Raw genomic sequence first — 22,380 nt, forward strand, 5'->3', positions numbered from 1 at the left:
AAACCATTTTATAACGGACAAGACCAGCCAGCAAAAGCCAACTGGTGCCTAGCAACGCTATTAGAAACTTGCATGCTTGTAGACAAAGGGCACAAGTCTGATGGCTTGAATCTGCTATTGCAGCACTGCAGGCTAAGCATGTCTTTCTATACCTATGCATCATTTTTAGAATCAAGATTGAAATAAAGCATATCTTTTACAAAAACATCCAAACAGGAATTATTTCAGGGAAGTTCTATGGCCTATGTTATACCAGAGGTCAGGCTAAATGACCACAGTGGTCCCCCTCTAGCCTTGGAATGTTTGAATCTATGAACTAATTTTCTTCTGACTTGGCTTAATTTGTAGGTCAAATCAAGATCTACCAAACAAGTTAATTTTGAAGAAAATCTGGTGAGAGCTTTAAAGTTAGTGAAGCAATTTAAAAACAAAAAATGCAAACTTCACTCTTTTTAAGTGTGCCCCTTTCGGACTCAACACTTTCAACTGTGCATTCAAAACTGAAAAAGTATTATTTATTTATTTTCACTGCATGGGCATAGACATGAGTGGGCCACGGCTCACCCAAATCTGAGCCTGTGTGAATGCAGACGTCAACTTCCATCAGGTTGTGGATCAGGAACCCCTAAGCTAAAGAGTAGGCTCTCAGCCTATCTGTGGAACACCATGGGTGGCAGGGAACAGAGAAGCAGCCTGCCTTGCCCGTCGCTGCCTCTGCCCAGAGCTGCAAACTTCTCCCAGCCCTGGACAAATTTGGCGAGAGCTGGGCCCCGTGTAGGTGCCAATCTGCTTCTAGTGCCCTGGTGTAATCATGCCTGCCAATGGGACTATGGAGATCACTCCTCCTCATTGGCCAGTCCAGCACCCAGGCTCCATGCACTCAAATCCCTTCTCTGCACCCAGTTACTCCTATAAAATCCTACCTCTCAGAGATTTGCTATGATGTCCGATCTCTGGTCATTGCCCATCCACCATAAATTGGGTCTCACCCAAATTTCCACTCCCAGCTTCACCAGTCACTGCTTTGTTGATCTCAAAAAAAAGGCAGACGGGATTTTGCTTGAGCCTTCCACACACCCACATTGGGCATTACCTTTGGGTAGGGATCACGTGTAGAAAATTCAGCACAGAAGGCAACTGTTTAGGACAATTACAAACACCTGCAAAAAACAAGGTGTTGCAATGGAGAGAGTTTCAACCTTGCTTATAGCAGGTTCTCACAGGCTTCCCTAATAGTAATAAGAAACCTCAGATTTATATAGCCATTGTGACAAAGTTCCTCCTCTACCTTAGTGGTCCTGCGCTTATTGGCGGATTTGTTCACCTCAGTGATCTTCCCCTCTTGTGGAACCCACAGTCTGGGTCAGCTCCTCCTGTGTCTGACCAGGAGTTGGGAGGTTTGGGGGGAACCCAGGCCCGCCCTCTACTCCGGGTTCCAGCCCAGGGCCCTGTGGATTGCAGCTGTCTATAGTGCCTCCTGTACCAGCTGCATGACAGCTAGAACTCCCTGGGCTACTTCCCCATGGCCTCCTCCAAACACCTTCTTTATCCTCACCACAGGACCTTCCTCCTGGTGTCTGACAACGCTTGTCGTCGTCCTCAATCCTCCAGCAGTACACTCTTTCACTCTCAGCTCCTTGCCTTCTTGCTCCCAGCTCCTCACATACGCTCCTTCTCCTCTGGCTCCTCTCTGCCTGACTGGAGTGAGCTCCTTTTTAAACCCAGGTCCCCTGATTAGCCTGCCTTGATTGGCTGCAGGTGTTCTAATTAAAGTAGCTTTCTCTACTGCCTCCTAGAAAGATCTTAATTGGCCCCAGGTGCCTTGATTAACCTGGAGCAACTGCCATTTGGTTACCAGGGTACTAGGGATTTGTTTAGCCTGGGGCTAACAAACCTGTTTCTCAGTACTTTACTGTAGCCATCTGGCCTTGGCCCATCACACCATGTTCATCTCAAAGTTTTCCAAAGTACAGCCATGGTTGTAGCCAGTACACAGTGTTGTACAAGTTGTAGGGGCAGGGGAATTTTATCCTCGGACATGTACAGGGTCAAACATCTACTTTTACAAGATCCATATGGAGGGAATGGAAGGGTTTTTTTTTTGTTTTGTTTTTTTCAAGTTGCACCTAAAAGCTACACACAAAAGGGTGAACTGCATGGAACTCAATGTATCAACTGCTGAGGGCGAAGGATGAAATTGATCCTGTTGGGATTTAATCCCTTGATTCCTAGGAGTCTGGGTTTACACTGCCCAGCCAATTCCCCTCCATCCTGTAGAAGCATAAAGAAAATCCTTGAGCAGACAGCCAGCGTGGATGCTGGAATGAATGGCTGTGAAAAGTACAGTCCAATTCCAGCTTTAAGAAGTCATGCATACCAGGCCCATGTATGTCTGGGAGAGGACACAGCCACTCGACAGAGAATTGCCTTCCTCTTGATCCTGCTCTCTGGCCATCAGTTCCAACTTCTTTGTGTGTATGCATACATGGCTCTCTGCCCACAGCATCCTTGCTGGAGAGCTAACATCTCTGTCCAGCTACTTCCTTCCCTTTTAACCAGCCTCCCTCTCTCTCTCTCTAGACCCAGTTCCTTCCTCTCTGTGGTTCAAATTCTCAGAGTATTTCCCAGAGCCCCAAGGCTTCTGCCTCGTGGGTTCGAAAATATTTACCAGACTTCTGCTCTGGACAGCTCCAGCTAAATTTAAGCCCTGTCTCAAAGCTAACCCTAGATCCTTCCCCAATGCTTTTCCTTGTTCCTTCCTAATTAACTTCCTCAGCTAGCCCTCTCCCTGCACCCCCTCTTCATTGAACCTCTTCTGCTCCTCCCAACATCAGCGTCTCTCTCTCTCTCTCTCCCCCTCAATTTCACAGTCTGTTCTCAACACAGCCACCAAGCCTGCTGCCTCCTGATGGTGAAGGGCAGTTAGACAGACAGTTGCATCAGGTATAGAGCAGCCACCCACCCCAAGCTGCTGCTGAACATGATGGCATGAGGCCGTCCGAATGTGCTGTGCATTTGCCCAGCCTGCTGTAGCAAATATCTGTCCCTGGTTACTCCTCCTGTGCTGTCTGAAGAAGGGGATGGAAAAATACAATCTGCTTATGCGGGGGGGAGAGCGGGGAATCCTCCCGTGTATGTGGAGCCTAGAGAAACTCCACAGGCTGGAAGTGGGGTGCTTGTGCCAACCAACCGCCTTCCCTTTTCTGTAGGCTTCCGTGCAGAATGTCAGCAGCTGCAGTCAACAACTGAAAAACACTTCCATAACCTCCCCCATTTCTCTTGCTTTCTCCACACCCTGCAGGACCAGCTTTGCAGGCACAAACTCTGGCCACGTGGGGAAAAGCAGCCACTCTTGAGAATCATAGAATCATACAGTTAGAGGGACTGCAAGGGTCTTATCTTGAGTTCTCCCAAGGCTCTGATCCCTTGGGAAATGGAGCAGGAAAGAGAAACCAGCCAGCGTGGCTCGAGTCAGAAAGACACTCCTGGAAGTTGAATGGTACCCGCTATAGGGTCTGCCCCTGTTGAGTTCTTCTGCTCCTGATGTGTCTTTGCTTCCTGCTTTTGACCAAAGGGACACCACCTCTTATCTGCTGGGCACAGCTTTCAAGACATGAGGAGCTTCAGGGGTCTGATCCTGGGGCAGCTGATTCCCAAGTGTATAGGCAAAGGGGGCTACCTCTGACCCCTGAAGCACCAATGAGGAGAGTGCCCTCTCTTTCTGTTCCTCTGACTGCCTGCACAGGTGCTACGGTAACCCTGTAACTGCTCAAACCTGTGCATGACATGAACGTGCACACACGTGTATATGAGCAAGCCTATGACAATGGAGCTGGCACGCTGCAGAATGACTGCTACCCCATTCCCGCATGGCCCGTCAAAGCCAGGCCCCGTGTTCCCACACTCAACGGCGCACTAGAGTAGCAGCTTCTGCAAGTGACAGACCACGTATGTTCTGTGGGTGAGAAAGACAGGAATGAGGGACACAACAAGGGAAGAGGAGGAGAGGACAGGTGAGGTGGGGAGGGAAGAAGGGGTGAAAGGAGAGGGAGGCGGAGGAAAGGAGAAATAGATGCCAGCATGCTATCTTTCAGAGTCTCTCTGTGATTGTAGAGGTTAATGGATTCATGCTTTGTCCTTTTAACTCTACCAACACTTACAAATGGGTCTGGCTCAGGGTAAAGAGAAGTCAATCTCTGCTGTCTGAAAGCCAAGGAAAGGTCAGGAGAAGAATAACTTCAACTGAGGAGGAGAGAGGAGTGGGGTGGGGAGGGAAGAGAAATCTATAAACAACTTGCAGCTCTGTCTGCCTCCCAGGCTTCCAGCATTCCCACTCAGATTTCATTAAGTGAGGATCCAAGCTACCCTCACACCAGCCAGCTAATACAGGTACCTAACAAGGTCCCGGTGGGCGCAGACAGCTAGAGCTTGCTGAGAGCAGAATGCCGCAGGTATGCTGGAGAGGTTCCGGTAGTAATGGGGCTCTGCTGGGCCTGACTACACACGGAATGAGTCAGGCAGACAGGAGAGGCAAACTCTCGTTTTGTCGTCTGTCTCGCTGACTGACACTTATCTGATGCCGGTACCTGAGGAGCCGCTGTCACACGGTGCATGTGAGGAGCCTCGCTGCCAAGTGCAGCTCCTCATTATCTGAATGATGCAGCTCCCCTGCCGGAAACAGCATGCTCCTATTGCTGGGGCAATCCAGAGGCTTCGCTAGTACCAGGACTGCAGGACAAATGCTCTCTCTGCTGCTTCCTCTTAAGCTCGAGTCGTGGAAACCTCTTCCTCAGGAACTATTTACAAAGGTACCTTCCTCAGAAATCATCACAGCTCCCCAGAAATGAGTGGCAGCCTATTGAACACAGCTCCAGACCGCTCTGTGGCACCCAGAGACAGGATCGGTCTTGTCAGAGAGCAGCGGTCCTAAGTCGTGATGCCACAGATTCTACAGGGAGCGACAACCTGCCACATGTCACCGATAGGAGGTTAAGTGCCACACTGTAAAGAAATGTAGGAGTGACATGGAGACTTGGAGACATCTGCATGAAGGGTGCTGGGCGGGTGACAGAGACAAACAGGATGGTATGAATGGCGTCAGGCGAGCAGCACGGACACAACTGCACAAAGGGTGTTGGGTGAGCAGCACGGAGACACCTGCACGAAGGGGGGCAGTTGTGATTGAGCCATGGATCTGTCTATTTCAAAGACAGCTGGCATTTTGACAACAGGAGGCCACCAGCTGGACAGCAGGAGGGTGCTCTCTATCACAGGTGGAGGTGCTTTGCTACATGAGCTTTGTGTTAGGTCTTTGTTCATCACAGTAAACCAGGGACCTGTGCATAAATTCAGCTCACCAAGTCACACTAGAGAACAGGATGATTGGCTCCTTACACACCTAACTATAAAGTGCAGGAAAAAAGCTGTGTGATCTTGGGGGACTTTAATTTGAGTGACATATGCTGGAAGTCTCATGCTGCAACACAAGGGAATTCTACATTAGACCTTGTCTTGATAGATAAAGAGGATCTGACCACAGAACTAAACATTAATGGCAGCTTAGGTAATCATGACTTGATTACATTTATAATATGCAATCAAAAAAAAGTCCAGAACAACAATAGCTGAAAACAATAAAAGCTGAAAACGATTATGAGTTGAATCAGGTTGGAAGAAGAATTTAATCAGAACATTGTGCATGGTAATTCGGAATTGTTTAAGAACACTTTACTAGGTGCCCCAAAAGTCATAATTGAGGAAGAAGGCTATACTGTTAAAAAACTTAAGAGGCTTAGAAGGGAAGTGAAGGCAGCTACAAATTAAAAAAAAAAACAACACCCCATAACAAATGGAAGGATGGGGAAGTTGATAGCAAGTAATATAAATCAGATGTTAGGAATTGTAGAAAATTGATAAGGGAAGCAAAGGGACACAAGGAGAAATTTATGGTCAGCAGAGTTAAGGACAAAAATAAGTTTTTTAAGTATATTAGGAGTAAAAAGAATCCTAACAATAGCATTGGTCCATTACTAGATGGAAATGATAAAATTATCAATAATAATGCAGAAAAGAAAGACGTGTTCAATAAATATTTCTGTTCTGTATTTGGGAAAAATGATGTAGTCATCATTTGATGGTGAGAACACTCTTTCCATTTCACTTGTATCTCTGGAGGATGTTAAACACCAGCTACTAAAATTAGACATTTTAAAAATAACTTGCATCCAAGAGCTTTAAAAGAGTTGGCTGAGGAGCTCATTGGACTGTTAAGGTTGCTTTTCAATAAATCTTGGAACTACGTGTCAATATTTAACAAGGGAAAGAGGATGATCTGAGTAATTATAGGCCTCTCAGTTTGACACTGATCCCAGGCAAGATAATGGAGTAGCTGATTTGGGACTAAATTAATAAAGAATTAAAAGATGGTAATGTAATTAATGTCAATCAACATGGTTCTATGGAAAATAGAGCCTGTCAAACTAAACTGATTTTTTTAATGAGATTACAAATTTGGTTGATAAAGATGATAGTGTTGATGTAACATACTTAGACTTCTCTAAGGCATTTGACTTGGCAGCACACGACACTGATTAAAAAACTAGAACAATATACAATTAACAGGGCATACATTAAATGGATTAAAAGCTGGCTAACGAATGAGTCTCAAAATGCAATTGTAAACAAGGAATCATCACTGAGCGGTGTGTTTCTAGTCAGGTTTCAGAGGGATTGCTTCTTGGCCCTAGGCTATTTCGCATGATTATAAATGACCTGGAAGGAAACAAAATCATCCCTGATAGTGTTTGCACATGACACAAAAACTGGGGGAGTGGCAAATAACGAAAAGGACAGATGACTGATATAGAGCAACTTGGATTGTTTGGTAAACTAGATGCAAGCAAATGATGTGTGTTTTAATATGGCTAAATGTAAATGTATACAGCTAGGAACAACGAATGTCGACCACACTTTCAGGATAGGGGACTCTATCCTGGGAAACAGTGATTCTTCAAAAGATTTGCGGGAGGTGGCGGATAATCAGCTGAATATGAGCTCCCAGAGTGACACTGTGGCCAAAAGAGGTAATGCATAAATGGAGAAGCTCAAGTATGATTAGAGAGATTATTCTACCTTTGTATTTGCCACTGGTACAGCCACTGCTGGAATACTGTGTCCAGTTCTGGCATCCATAATTCAAGAAGGAGGTTGATAAATTGGAGAGGGTTCACAGAAGAGCCAAGAAAATGATGAAAGGATTAGAAAACCTGCCTTACAGTGATAGATTCAAGGAGCTCAGTCTATGTAGCTTAACAAAGAGAAGATTGACGGATGACTTGATTAATCTATAAGTATCTACATGAGGAACAAATATTTGCTAATGGGCTCTGCAGTGAAGCAGAGAAAGGTATAAAACAATCAAAAAGCAGGAAGTTGAAGCTAGACAAATTCAGACAGGAAATAAGACACACACTTAACAGTGAAGGTCATTAACATTTGGAACAATTTACCAAGGGTCTTAGTGGATTTTCCCTCACTGGCAATTTTTACATCAAGATCGGATGTTTTTCTAAAAGATCTGTTCTAGGAATTATGCAGGGGCAGTTCTCCAGCCTGTGTTATACAGGAGGTCAGACTACATCAGAGGTTCTCAAAGAGAGGTGTGTGGAATTTATTTGGTGGGAGGGGAGCACACAGGAGGGCATGAGAAACTTTAGGAGGAAAAAAAACCACCTTACTGCGCACAGCGACGTGCACAACAATACAAATTTGGCCGCTTTTGGAGGGGCACTTTGTATGTGTGCCTCCTGCTGCTGGAGGAGCTTGCTCTCCCCCAGCGACCAGAAGAGCTGGCTCTCTGTCTGTGGCCCCGGGGCCGGATGAGCTATCTCCTGCCCCAGCCCTAGAGTTCTGCACCCTGGTTGATTGCAAGGGGGGGCATACCCCTGCTTGCCCTCCCTCGCTCTGACCATGCATGTTTTACTCACAGCAATGAGTAACTAGCCAAGCTGATTCCTCCAGACATATCAGATCCTCACATGGAGTTGTGCATTTGTCTCTAGATGGCGCTGGGCATTTTGATGGATTTCTGCAAAGCTTGCCTAGCATTATGCAAAGTCATTGCCATCTGAACGTGAATCCGTTTGCTACAACACATTGTGCACGTTTAATTGTAAGCACGGACCACAATCGCAGCTTTGCTTTCGCTCTCATCACAACGGATTGTTGGCTCATTCGTGCAACAGGAAAAAAAAAAAAAAACCTCAAGTGAAAAAACAAGAGTCGAAACGGATTCAAGTGACGCACCGCCACTGCATCCATCAGTATATGTACATGTGTGTGGTAGGAGGGGTGAGAGTGTAAATTACCACAGCCACAAAGAAGGGGGGCATGATCCAAAAAGTTTGAGAACCGCTGGACTAGATGATCACAATGGTCCCTTTTAGCTTAGGCATCTATGAATTAGGAACTTGCTCATGGGTCATTCAGCAAAAAGGACTTTAAAAGCTACCGGAAGGAATCCTTCGCAGCGGACAGAGATTCATACAGCCTGATGGGCTGGGAGCTCGTATGTCATGCTCTGCCATGAGACTGGCTGGGAACTCCTAAACGTATCACTAAAGATGCAGAAACAGCTGCACAACCAGTGCTCCTACCGGAAGCACCCAGACATCCAACACATTCCTACAGCATTTCCTCTTGGGAGCTCCCCACCCAGGCAGTGCTCCCACTCCTTCCCTACAGCAACACCTGCTGGGAACGCCCTCCCAGCTAGAGTATACACCATTCTCTATAGGGCCTTCCCATCAGGATGATTTACAAGACTAATAAATAACCACCCAGTAGGCAGGAAACATCTGGAGGCATCAAAAGCAGGAGAGTAACGACAGCAGGCCCTGCATCTCCCCCCGGCAGTCCCCAACACACACACTGTGCTCACAGAGAATGTTTCAAACAGATGAAACGTAACAAGAGTCCATAGACATATCCCTTACAGTGGAGACTGGTACAAGAGAATGAAAGGGAGATGGGGTCTTGAGGGAGAATGTGGCATAAGCCAGAGATTCTCAATCTTTTACTTTCTGAGACACCCCCTTGCCCCCAACATACTATAGAAACTCCATGGCCCACCTGTTCTGCCACAACTGTTTTTTCTATGTATGACCCCCCCTGAAACCTGCTCATGGCCCCCACAGCTGAGACCCACTGGCGTAGGCAAAGGCAAGAAGGGGCCCAAGGGAGAACAGGGGAGGGAGTTACCCAAAAGAGGGAGGGAGGGACCTGGACAAGGAAAGAGAGCTGGAGCGGAACCTGTTCCGCTGGAGCTCAGCCTCACTACATCAAATGACAGGTGCTCTCCTGGGTCCCTGGATGACAGGGATTAGATTTCAGAGGAGAAAGATGGAGCCTTCCTGAGCTGTCCATAAACGTCCTGAGAAGGGAGTTTCCATGGGACAGAAGAGAACAGGGCCGAGACAGAAAGGCCACCTGAAACATCTGAGGGAGGAAAGGAGCGAGCAAGAGCGAGGATGTCCCAACACAGCCCCATCTACACTGAGATAGCTGGGCACAGCTCCTGCACCATGCTCCCACCACGGGGAGGCAACTGAGGAGAAACGCTGCCAGGGGTGCTGGGGAACATAGTCAGGAAGTGATGAGCTTCTCCCACCCAGCTGCAAACAGAGCCACTCCCAGCAAGCTGCCCTTAATATAATGCCCCGGGCAGGTGAGGTACACTTCTGGGGCTGCTGACCAGAATCAGCGATGCTTAGGGAGCAGGCAAAAGGTGGGCATTTGTGCCTCAGCCCCACTGCTCATATGGTAACCTCATAAGAACATAAGAATGGCCAGACTGGGTCAGACCAAAGGTCCATCTAGCCCAGTATCCTGTCTTCTGACAGTGGCCAATGCCAAGTGCCCCAGAGGGAATGAACAGAACAGATAATAATAGAATTATAGAATATCAGAGTTGGAAGGGACCTCAGGAGGTCATCTAGTCCAACTCCCTGCTCAAAGCAGGACCAATCTCCCAATCATCAAGTGATCCATCCCTTGTCGCCCATTCCCAGTTTTTGGCAAACAAACAGAGGCTAGGGACACCATCCCTGCCCATCCTGGCTAATAGCCACCAATGGACCTATCCTCCAGGAATTTATCTAGTTCTTTTTTGAACCCTGTTATAGTCCTGGCCTTCACAGCATCCTCTGGCAAGGAGTTCCACAGGTTGACTGTGCGTGGTGTGAAAAGAAAATACTTCTTTTTGTTTGTTTTGAACCTGCTATGTATTAATTTCATTTGGTGGCCTCTAGTTCTTGTGTTATGAGAAGAAGCAAACGAGAAGTCCTTATTTACTTTCTCCACATCAGTCATGATTTTATAGACCTCCATCATATCTACTCCCTAGGTCGTCTCTTTTCCAAGCTGAGAAGTCTCAGTCTTATTAATCTCTCCTCATATGGTGGCTGTTCCATACCCGTAATCATTTCTGCGGCCCTTTTCTGAACTTTTCCAATTTCAATATTTTTTTTTTTGAGATGGGATGACCACATCTGCACACAGTATTCAAGATGTGGGCGTACCATGGATTTATATAGAGGCAAGATGATATTTTCTGTCTTAATGTAGAACTGATAGGGAAGAAGAGGGGGCAGGAATGGGGAGCTGAGGCAGCCAGACCTCATCACCCAGAGAGCAAGTATCCTTCACCCTTCCTGCACCGCTGCACCGACAGGCCGGCGTGCTCTTTACCTCGGAGAACGGTGAGCTTAGCATGGACAGTGATCTCCCCGTGAGCATTCTGAGCGACGCACTCGTAGACGTTCTCGTCCCTGGGAGTCCGGAGGGGCTGGATCCTCAGGACAGCACCCGCACTCTCATCAAATTCAATGGTCTGAGACAGAAAGGAAGACAGAGTGATTGAGTACAAGGCCCGGGCATGCTCAGTCTTGCCCGCACAGGGGGCAGCTGCACACATCGGTCCGGATATAGCGGCTCCCTCTTCCTGCCCTTCCTTCTCCTCCATCAGTTCTGCATTTCCCCCTCAGGACCTGCCCCAACGCTCACGGGACTGAATCGCACCTGACCACCCCGCCCCCTTCATTCAACCCCCCCCCCCCCCTCAGCCAAAAGACCCAGAACACCAGTGGAAAGATGAGCCTTTGCAGGAGCATGGGGAAGTGGAGACAGGTCATAAAAACAAAATAAAAAATTCAAGCCCCCTCTTTACCCCATCTGTCCAATGAGCAGACGACAGAATGTCCCTCCCAACCCACAGCCGGCTAGCAGGGTAGCAGACCCACTGTGGGCCAAGACTAAGGGTGTCAATATATGACTACTGCCCTCTCCTGGCCCTGCCACACACTCTTATTTAGATATTACAAATAAATTGGGTCTGGCCAAGTATGCCAGTAACGCTCACCCTGGGCTGTGGTAAACCTTAAAAAAAAAAAAACCCCAAATGGGAAGGGATAAGGGAGGTGTATTTAAAGAGCTGGCGGAGCTGGAGAAATGTCAGATTAAAAGAGCCAGTCCAGCTTGCGTTTCTTGGTGGAGAGGAAGAAGCAGCTTTATAATAATATACACTTAAAAAGAAGCAACAAATTTGCCTGGTCTCCTCTCATTTTGCAAAAATCACACAGCTGAAGCCTCCCAGCTGTTAAAGGCTGAGAACTCACAACTCCCTTGCCCTCACTTCACACACATTTTTATTAACGTCTTAGGGCATTCATGTAAAAAAGCTGCTTTATGCCTGCTTTGCTCTTTTTACATACTTAGACGCACAATAATGTCGACATGCCAATCAGCGATGTGATGATGACAGCCTGTGTCGATGTACCTGAGCTAACTCTGATCTAGCTAGCTCCAGTAACAACGGCAGTGAAGCTGGAGCAGCATGGACTGCAGCCCGGGCTGTTTGCTCAAGTACATACCTAGGGTCCCAGGTGGGCTTGTAAAGACCATGCTGCCGTGCCTAGATCAAAGCTAGCTCAGATATGTTTATACCTGCTGCAGTCACACCTCTGACTGCAGCCGCGTGGACACACGTACTTCCAGGCTGTCTCTTACCTCAAATCTCTGCGAGTTCACTTTCTTCCCCTTCTTGTTCCAGGTGACTCGGGGCTTGGGATCCCCAGTTGCTTGGCATACAAAAGAAGCCACGCCTCCTGACACACCAATTTGGTCCACTGGTTTTTTAATGAACTCGGGGGGACCTTCAAAAAACAAAACAAAAACAGTAGACAAGCCCTTGTAAATAGCAGTCATAGTTAATAAAAACCCACCATTGCTGATACTATTACAGCTATCTGCCTCCGAGCATCCCAAACCAAATGAAGCCTCCCAGTACTGCTGGCAGGGGAGTTTCCATCAGCTCTGTTTTATATATGGGGGAACTGAAGCACAAAGAGATTAAGACCCCCATCCTGCAATCAAATACTTGTGTTTAAGCAGAGTTTCGTTGACTTCAAAGGGAGTCTGCATAGATTCACGAGTCCAGCCACGCGGCTCCAATGGTGGGATCAGGGGCAAAAGTCACTACCAGAGCTGGGGAGTTACCATGGAGCCTGTCAAAACACTAGTTTCCAAGGAGACACCTTCCTTGGTGCTGCCTGGCCCCTCAGTTTCCAAAGGTGGCACCTGCTTCTTTGTTCCATGCCTGCATTACTCTTTTTCTGTGACTTAGAAGACAGAACTCAAATGTCCCGTGAAACTTTACACCAACCCATTGGCGTATCTCTATATACAATGCTATAACTGGGAGCACACAGATCCCCTGGAATAGGGGGAGCACCTAGGAGGGGAATAGGGGTGCACCCAGAGCCTCTGGCATAGAGGGAAACGGAGGATGCTAGCATGGGAGAGAGGGCACACAGCGGTGAATGAAGAGAAACTAGGTGGGCATGGGGGAAAAAGGATGAGGAATAGGGGTTCACCCAGATCCCTTGGGCATAGGGGACACTGCTATGGAGGGAATGGGGGGCACACAGAGCCCTTGCCATAGAGACAATGTAGGACAATCGTATGGGGAGGGAGGAGGACATGGTACGTTGCAGAAGGAATGTTGGGGACACACAGAGCCCCTGGCATCCAGAAGAGGGTGGGGGTGAGGTGCAGGGAGTCCCTAAAAAAATAAAAAGAGGGAAATGCGAGGGTGGAGGGATGCAAAGAGACCCTGGTGTGTGCAACATGCTTAGCCTACAGAAGCTAGGAAGCGTGCGACCTATTTTTGTGTCTGTGCACGTGTATGTGTATTTTCACACACACACACACACACACACACACACACACACACACACACACACACACACACACACACACACAGGAAAAGTGATCTGACAATGTAGAGCAACAAACCAAATTCATCACCACTTGAAACAATCAAGTTGTCAAAACTGAGTGCACAGCCAGAGTTTGCAGACTGCTCCTGCAGCTTTCCCCCCAGCAAGAGACTCTGCAGGCTTTGAAACCCAAAACCAGGAGATCTGCGCAGCTCAGAGAGGACTCCAAAAGCCCCTCAAACGCCTCTCACATCCAGCTGCTCAGAGATGCAGGGATGCCTGGGAAAAAGAAAAATAAACCCCACTCACATCTGTGGGCTGGGTTTTATCCAGCAGGGACCTGACACTCCAACCTTTAGCAAATCCTTCCCTAGTCAGTGACTTCCCTCCAAGCCTGACAGCCTTCAAGTGCTACTCTGGAGAAAGAGGGAGAGGGGAAGACTGGGCAAACATTACAAACAAGAAAAGAGTCAAGGGGCTTCTGGCGGGAGGAGGGCTAGACAAGGAGGAGTCTATCTAGAGCAGTGGTTCTCAACCTTTGTGGACCGCAGCGTTACCTGGGCCACAGGTTGAAAACCACAGCACTTCTCCCCCCGGTCCACCGCTATGCACAGCCCAACCCCGGATCCTGCTGTAGGTGACCAGGCAGCAACCCAGGCCCTGGGTGGGCCCCACTGCCCTTCAGCACATAGCTGGGCCGCAGGTTGAGAGCCACTGATCTAGAATCTCCCAAAGAGGCCTTCCTTCCATGTCTGTTCCAGCTCTAACCTGCTCTCCCAGCACAGTTTCCTCTAGCCTAGTTAGTTTAAAATTGACTGAAATATTTAAATCACAAGGCCACAGCTGTGTTCAAATAAAAATCACTCAGATCATAAAGTTGCCGTCTGTTATTCTTGTGGAAGTAGACCACACGACTGTGAAATGTGCATATTTATATGTACATATTCAGGGTCTATAAAGCAAGATGCAGACAGCCTACAAAATATTATATATATATAAAACAAAAAAAAAGAGCTTCAGAAGAGGGTGAATGGGAGCCCAGGAAAAGTCCCCAGTGAATTGCAGTGATCTAAAGTGAGGAGGAAGTGCCCTCTTCTCTTTCCCAGCTCCGTCTCCTTGCTGGGAGACTGATATATAAATAAAAGTGTGTGTGATGGAATCAAGTGTTTGTTTCCATGCTGGAGGTAAATACAATTTGTTGGAACTGTTTATGTCCTGCTGAATGCTGTGTGCACAAGCATTAGATTTATAAATATCTAAATCTATATTTAGAGAGGTCACAGAGTTGCTTTTGCACTGTTACAGCTCAAGGTTGTCAGAAAGTCCTGTTGGAAACTCCTGCATTCAAGAATTTGTCATTTGCTTGTAAAAATCTGTTCTGGGCTAAAACTTAAATGCACAATCTCTGCCCAAGGCCTTATCTCTCCCCCGCCCCCCCTGCCTCCTGAGTTAAAATCTTAAAAGTCCACACAGGTCAATTTTTGAGCTGTACCAGAACAGCTGAAAAGGTCAAGGGCTTCTTAAAGACATCAAACTTACACACTAGTCTTAGAATCAGATTCTTCACTAAAATTAAAAATCTAGCCTGTGCCTAATCGTCCATAATATCAACTATTATTTTAGAAGGCAAGTTATTGGAGTAAACTACTGGAGATAGGACTCTCTGGTTCTACTTCTGGCTCTGAGAGGGGAGTATGATCTAATGGTTACACCAAGAGAACTGAGAACCTGGACTCCTAGGCTCTATTTCTGGTTCCATCATTGAATCATTGTATGCTCATGGGCAAATTGCTTAATTCGTGGCTCAGCTACCTTCATCTGTAATCTGGGAACAATAGTTACCTGCCTTGCATGGCGGCTGTGCTGCTAAATTACATATAAAGCATTCCCTACAAATGGAAAGAACTACAAACTATTAAGCTGGCAAATGAGAGTTAAGGGGGTGAAGAGAAAATGAATTCAAGAGGAGTTACTGTTTCTAAAACTCTGGGTCCCTCAGCTCCAGCATCTGCCTCTAATCTCTGGTAACCACAGCACCCACCCTGATTCCCACACTGGTCACACAGGTGCCACACACCCCAATCCAATCAAGCACATGAAAGTGTTCTCCCTTAGTCATATGAAATAGAAATGAGGCTGTTACAGAATTCCCACATGCTGCACCAGAGAGTCACAGAATCCAGGGGCTCTGGTGCAGAATTCAGATCCAGCCTGCACCAGAATATGCAAGGTGTTGGTTAGAATCCCTGATATATTGTATAAATGACTCTGGGAACCTTCATAACACACAGGTGCTATATGAAAGTAAAAAGATATTAGTACAAGTAACCAGAGGGTCTGTATATTTCTTCTGACATGCCAGGACTGTAGTTTCTTGATTTTGGGGGGCGTTTTTTTTGGTAGTTATTCTGAGACACTCATTTTTCCAGACATCACTGTTACATTCGAGGAGATTTTATACAATTTCACCAATCCTCCCAGGTGGTTACAGATGAGTGGACGAAAACACAAAAGCTGTCCCCTCACTGACCTGGTCCTGGAAAGCCGTAGCCTGATGCTTCTTGGGAGCCGGGCACGAGGGATTTTATTTTTTCCTCCGTTTGCTGATTTAAAAAACCCAGCTTTTTCTGGGAGAGCCTGAATCAAACAGGAGGGGAAGATGCTTGGATTCAGTGAACCTTCCTATGAGGAAAGGCTGCCTGTGGGGTTTGCTGCCCAAGAGATGAGGCTGCAAAGACGCCTGCTGTGCACCTGTGATTTTTTTTTTTTTTTTGCACTGCTTAATGGAAAGCCCATCAACCTAAACAGAACCTTCCATTCCAATGAGGGCCTGCCCACCTCCTACTCACTTCCCGAAAGGAATAGCCAGGGGCAACCCGGACACACTGGACATTGACAGCAGACAGCAACAAAATCTTTCTTTCCTGCTGATTGCGTTTACGTGGAGGCAAGCAGTCTGCCTCCTCCCCCTCTTTTGGAGCGGGATGCATCCCTCTGATCCCGTCCCCACCCTGCCCCCAAGCCTGTTCTGTTCTTACCTTACAACACCCAGGGTGCCTGGCAAGGACATTCTTCCCATCATGGTGCCTCTCTCTCTGTCTGGCTTGACCTGCTCTAGCACTTGTAAGTGGGCTCTTTGTGCCCCTGTTGAGAAGAGAGCTGACCCACATGCAGCATCACCATTTTTGAGCCTGTGTCGGGGCCTTTAGGAAGAAACGGGTTTAGGATCTTCAGCTCATCTCCCAGGCACACGTGGGTTTATGGGACATCTCACTGGAGAGGTATAACAAGATGTCACTTCTGGTGGCCTTAGAGAGTTAAATGACACGATGGTGGGAACACCACCAACTTCTCTCTCCTTGCCCAGTTCTTTCACGAGGAACCTTAAAGGAAAAGCTCTTAGCTCATCTTTTGCAAAGCCCTTGCAAGAACAAGCCACCTCCTTACGACACATGCAAGCTAAGAGAGTCTGAGGAACTTTGCAGCAAAGAAGAACTATGGGGAGGCCATCTAATCTTGTAAATCCGAATACCCCACAGGAGGTGCATCATGAGGCACAGTAAGCGATGAACAGGAGAAGAGGACAGCCCAGTATATGCTTGTCTGAAACATCAGAAACTGAAGAAAGAGCAAGAGAGACTGAAAAATCCGAGGTGGTTTAATAAGGCAGGCGGGATTAACATATCTGAACTGACAGCTGAAGGAACAGAATATAGTTGCTGACTCACTCCACCAATCTTGTCTTCCTCTTTCCTGTCAAATCTGGTCCCCAGATGGACACAGCAGCCTGTAGCTGGGATCTTCAAGGGGTAAAGAGGACAAGAGAAATATTTAGCCCAAGAGTGGAGAGTCTTTTGTTTATCAACATAATGGATGCAGCACACGCTTCCTCCACACCATCTCACCAACATACTCCCTCCAGTCATGAGCTGGTGGGACATGCACCCAAGGTTGAGCAGGAAATTTGGTTGCCTCCACTCTGCTGAGGCAGCGAACAAAAGTGCCAGCCTGTGATGAGGGGTTTCGGGGATGTTAGCATCTACCCTGCTTGCTAGAAATTGGATAGTAACCACCAACTCTGTTCATAAAGGTCACCAAACAGCTGACAGAAGGTAATAGCCTTCAGTCACTACCAGCATAGGCTGGATCTGAACCAGTGACTTAGAGCTGAAAAGTCGTAGACAGTGCTATGTGGACGGGAGAGCTCCAACATAGCTGCTGCCTGTTGCGGAGATGGATTGACTGCACTGATGGGAGAAGCTCTCCCATTGGAGGAGTAGCACCTTCACTATAATGCTACCGTAGCACAGCTTTTTAAATGTAGACCTGCCCCTCAGACTAGACAGATTCTCAAAGAAAATCATGCCAACCTTCCAGGTCAATTCTTTGAGATACTCCTAGGCTAAAACTCCCTAGGTGCTAAATCACGAAGGTGGCACGTGAGCTGATTTTCAGTGGCACTCACATTGCCCGGGTCTTGGCCATCGGTCCGGGGGGGCTCTGCATTTTAATTTAATTTTACATGAAGCTTCTTAAACATTTTTAAAACCTTATTTACTTTACATACAACAGTAGTTTAGTTATATATTATAGACTTACAGAAAGAGACCTTCTAAAAACATTAAAATGTATTACTGGCACACAAAACCTTAAATTAGAGTGATTAAATGAAGACTTGGCGCAACACTTCTGAAAAGTTGCCGACCCCTGTGATAGATTATTTGAGAAGACGACAGTTTGGGAGATGTGTAGAGGGCTCGGGAGAGAGAAAACAATGGTGCTTTCTCTCTCTCCTATCTACGCTATGCGACCAATATTTCACACCCTCCAGACCAGAATCTGCCCTACGCTGAGGATGCTTGAGTGTACAGCCCCACTCCCCACGGAAAAAGGACTGGCCAAAAGCTGAGGAACACAAGCTTTAAGGAGACCCGTATCTTCTTGCAACCGCCCTCTCAATGGAGGGGAAAGAAACAAGTCCCCAATCCACCACCACCTCTTCTATGGCTAAAGAACAGGAGGGAGAGGAAACCCATGCCCTGATTTTATTCCCACCCTGGAGCAAAAAACTATGTCCCCAAACCATCACGGATGCCTTGTATGGAGAGCCCCTCCACCTTTTTTTTTTTTTTGGGGGGGGGGGGCAGACATGGGACCTGATACTCTTTTCTGATAGTCATCCATCCCCCTTTCCTTCTCCTGGCAGAGAGGGTCTACTCCACCCGCCCAGCCCCCGGGTGCCGGCTGAGAATTGTCTCAAGGGCACAGCCCAGGGAAAAGGCTGGAGCTGACAGGAAAACAGAAGCAAAAGGAAGGTCTGGACTGCTCCGTCGCTATAGTAACCGGCCCACGTCTCTTCTCTTTACATAGGCCTGGCTTATTTCCTTTCCTCTTCAGGTGGAAAGTGGGGGGAGTGCGAATCTTTCTAGCGCCGCTGAGGGGAGGACGGTACCTCACCCTGCTGCCAGCTTCCTGCTCCTGGGGAAAACCCCTGGCGGCATCAAGGACTGCCCACAGAGAGAGAACAGCAGCACCACCAGCTTGAAGGCAGATTCCCCGGGCAGGCCCCTGGTACTGGGCTGGCGAGGAGAGCAGCTGGGGAAGAGAGGAAGAGGGTAGCGCAACCAACCACTTTAAGATGGTTGCCAGCAGCGAGATCTGGCCATGCTCTGTCTGAACCTAACAAGGGACTTTTCAAAACACCCATCTCCCTGTTGTTGCTGTTTCCTGTCCCCACGGTTTTATCATCTCTCCTCTAGCCCTGAGGTGAGGTGGGCAGCTCCAGCTGACTGTAGGCTGGAGAATTCATCTTTGCATCAAGCGTCAGCTCCCTCCATGCCTCTCCGCCTCCAGGAAAGTGCCACAATGGACAACAAGTCAAGACAAACAATTTATTCTTTCAGCCAGCCCTGGGGCAGAGAGCAACATGAGCCTGGCTGAAAGGGGCCCCTCGCCCACAGCAGCAAAAAAATTCAACAGAGACAAAAGAAATCCAGTTACAAAACGTATATTTTAAAAGGTTTTGCTTCCACTTTCCAGGACCCCCAGTCTCTGCAGTCAGCATTGTGTTGGAGGCCTACGCACCAATCATGCTGACCCAAGGAGTCTGCATGTGGGGACAGCAGATTTCAACTCCTACCCATGTTGGTGAAAGAACATTCATTATCCCCTAGCATGAAGAACAGAGACAGAAAGAAAAACTAGACTGTACCTGGAGACAGCCCGGAAAGAATGCAAGAGCATAGGAAGGAACAGACATGCAGCCCGAGCTGCTAAGGCATCAAAAAAGTCTCCCCTCAACTGAGGTCCTTAAAATAACTTGGGGTGGCCCTCACAGACCCCGCTTCTCTGGACATTTTGCAACAGTTCCTATGCCAGCAAACAGATAACCATTTGGATATTTCCTTCTCCATTTTCTTGTGTCGGTTGCCATACAAAGTACTTGTCTCCACAAGAAAAATGGGTCAAGGTGAGGTCGGGGCGTGTTAGCAAACTCCTACCTTCTTCCTACTGTCGAGACATTGAGCAGGTCAAGGAGTACACTGGACTTTGCCCTAATGCACCTCAGCCTGCTCCAGGGGGGTAAAAGGTGCTGGAACGCCAGGGAAAAGGTGACACGAAAGCCCGGTTTTGTGGGTAAGGCACTGGACAGAGATTTGGGAAACCTGCATTCATTTCCTGGCTCTGTCACAGTTTCCCTTTCTCTCTCTCTCTCGCTCTGTGCTTCACCTCCCAACTGTAAAATGAAAATAATAATCCTTCGTTTCTCCCACCCTTTGTCTGCCTTGCCTGTTAGATTCTAAGCTCTTTGAGGCAGGGACTCTCTCTACTATCAGTCTGCATAGTACCCAGCACAAGGGGGCCCCGATTTTGGCTAGGCCCTTGCACACAATCATGATGCAAAGAGTAACGAATAACAGTCCACTAGAATCACTAGAGCCAGCAAGGCAGGGACTCTTGCCAAGATCAAACAACTTCACAAAAACAGAAGAAAGTTCTGGCATTTCCCACTATGCCCTGTAATTCTAATGGGAGCATCTCCCTTGACAAGATGGTATTCTCTCTCAGCACGTGTGATAAGGAAGGAGCCAGGCTGAACCAGGAAGAGTTCACTACAGACAGCAGAGGAGTAAAAACATGCTCCTTTTCCTTTGTTCTTTTTGGGCTGAAACCTTCTACTGATTTAGTGAAACTCACTCTCCATTTTCACAGCTGCCAACAGTTTTATGATTAGAAAAGGAGCTTTACCCCCCTGACCCCACAGTAACTAGATCGCCATGCGGCAGCTTTAATCTCCACTTTTAACATGCCTCTCCGAGTTTGTGATCCAGGTGCCACTAAATATTGCATGGATGTTTGCTGACTTAGGCAACGGCACCCACACCCACGGCCTCGTTTGGGTGTGTGTGCTAGATACATACACCCAGTGCTTGAGGGAGAAAGGGCAGAGACAGAGCTGAAGTGCTAGGGCAAAGAGACAGGGAGGGTAACGGATGGTGGCAGTGGGAGAGAAGAGAAGAACTATATGGGAAGGTAGACCTGCAGTTGGGTAAAAACGAAGAGAGAAAAGAGAGCTAGAGAGGTGAAGGGTGAGGACAGAGGATGACAAAGGAAAACGGGGCTAGTGGGGGGGAGACCAACAGGAAGAATTTAAAGGGACCAGGTAAGGGAACTGCAAAGGGACAACAAGGGTAGAGCTGAGAAAGAGAGCAGATAAAGGAGGGAAGCTAACACAGGAGAGAGGAGCAGATTTAAGACAGATGGAGAGCAGGGGAAAGAGCAAATGTGACTTTGAAATGGGGACTGTTCAAAGCACCAGCGTAAGGGAGCGGAGGTTGGGGTGGAGACAAGAAAGCTGTATCCATAATTTACATTTCTCTATATGAGAGAAATGAGAACAGCGGACTGGAGCAAGGTTGGTGCAGGGGGGTGTCTCTATGGAGATTCTCAATGAGACTGAAAATACCCCTCAGAGAGCTCCTGCTGAGACTTGTGTTGCCTCAAAATCCACAGTTTTACTGACAGATCTTTTATTTTTTTCAGGTCTGCTTCTCGGTGCCTCGCAAATAAAATTAAAATGAGAGCTTTCTGACAGAACAAACAAACAGGGAGTGAATTATATTCCATTTCCCCGTCAATACCTTCTCCCCAACCTAGTCGTCTTATCATCATAAAAAGTCCATTAGCAGTAATTGGGGAAGCAGCAGGATGCGGGGCCGCTATGTGGAACACAAGCAGGCTTGCTCACCAACTGGCCTTTTCTGGGAAGGCAGACAGGATAATTATAGTCTGCAGGCAGAGATTTCCTCTGCCTGCCAGTGCTTCTTGGCTCCCTTCAGGGAGACAGCACTGGCAGGGCTGAGGTGGGGAGAGAGAGCGAGAGCAGAGACATTTTGTTAGCGGTAACATCTTTCCCTTGCTATCAACTGGCACTGGCCCAACAAGCCCAGGCAGCTGTTCCGCTTGCCCTTAGCCCAGCCCTCCTGGGCCAGTTAATTACTTTGGCTTATGTAGCCTCTGGCCTGTCCTTCCACAGGAAAATATGTCATTTGAAGAGCTCCCTCCTCTCCCCTCCCCCCCCCGCCTCCGTCCCCCACAGGTTTCCACAGATGATGACACAGCAGCGGGTCAAAGTAAGGGGGTTTTGGCCCCCATACAGAGAGCACAAGAGGAAGTGGGAAAAGACAAGCCAGTCAATAAATGTTTCTTGCCCCACTATGTCACGTGTTAGCCATTGCGGAGTCACCACAGGATCTGGCTACTGTCAGCCATGTCCATCCTCCCTCCCGTGCTGTTCATCCTGACTCCTCATTAGCAGGGCAGGGATTGCAGCACTAATTTTTGCCACGAGTTTACCTAGCACACTTTTGGGGGCTGTAATACATATATTGCCACTGGGATAATCTTTGTAAGGCACTCAGACCTGATACTTCAGAAGTGGAAAGACAGGCCCATGGTTAAAGCACTGGACTGAGGACTCAGGAAAATTGGGTTCAGTTCCTTGCTCTGCCCCAGACTCTGGGTAAGTCTATGCCTCAGTTTACCCACCTGCAAAATGGGGACAATAATCCTTCCTTGTTGTCTATTTAGAGAGCAAGATTTTGGG

General features: G+C 47.7%; 1 protein-coding gene across 8 annotated transcripts in view; it reads right to left on the reverse strand.

Moving 5' to 3' along the window:
- Positions 1-22,380, reverse strand: part of PTPRS (protein tyrosine phosphatase receptor type S) — a 244,058-nt gene that overhangs the window by 95,019 nt on the left and 126,659 nt on the right. For all 8 annotated transcript variants that reach the window (XM_050934412.1, XM_050934410.1, XM_050934411.1 and 5 more), the window contains exons 3-4: positions 12,064-12,209; positions 10,747-10,888 (exon numbers count right to left, since the gene is read on the reverse strand). In XM_050934412.1, coding sequence (XP_050790369.1) covers positions 10,747-10,888; positions 12,064-12,209 — 288 coding nt within the window. The remainder of the gene's footprint in view (positions 1-10,746; positions 10,889-12,063; positions 12,210-22,380) is intronic.

Source organism: Gopherus flavomarginatus, chromosome 24 (genome assembly GCF_025201925.1).
Source record: "Gopherus flavomarginatus isolate rGopFla2 chromosome 24, rGopFla2.mat.asm, whole genome shotgun sequence".
Classification (NCBI taxonomy): domain Eukaryota; kingdom Metazoa; phylum Chordata; order Testudines; family Testudinidae; genus Gopherus; species Gopherus flavomarginatus.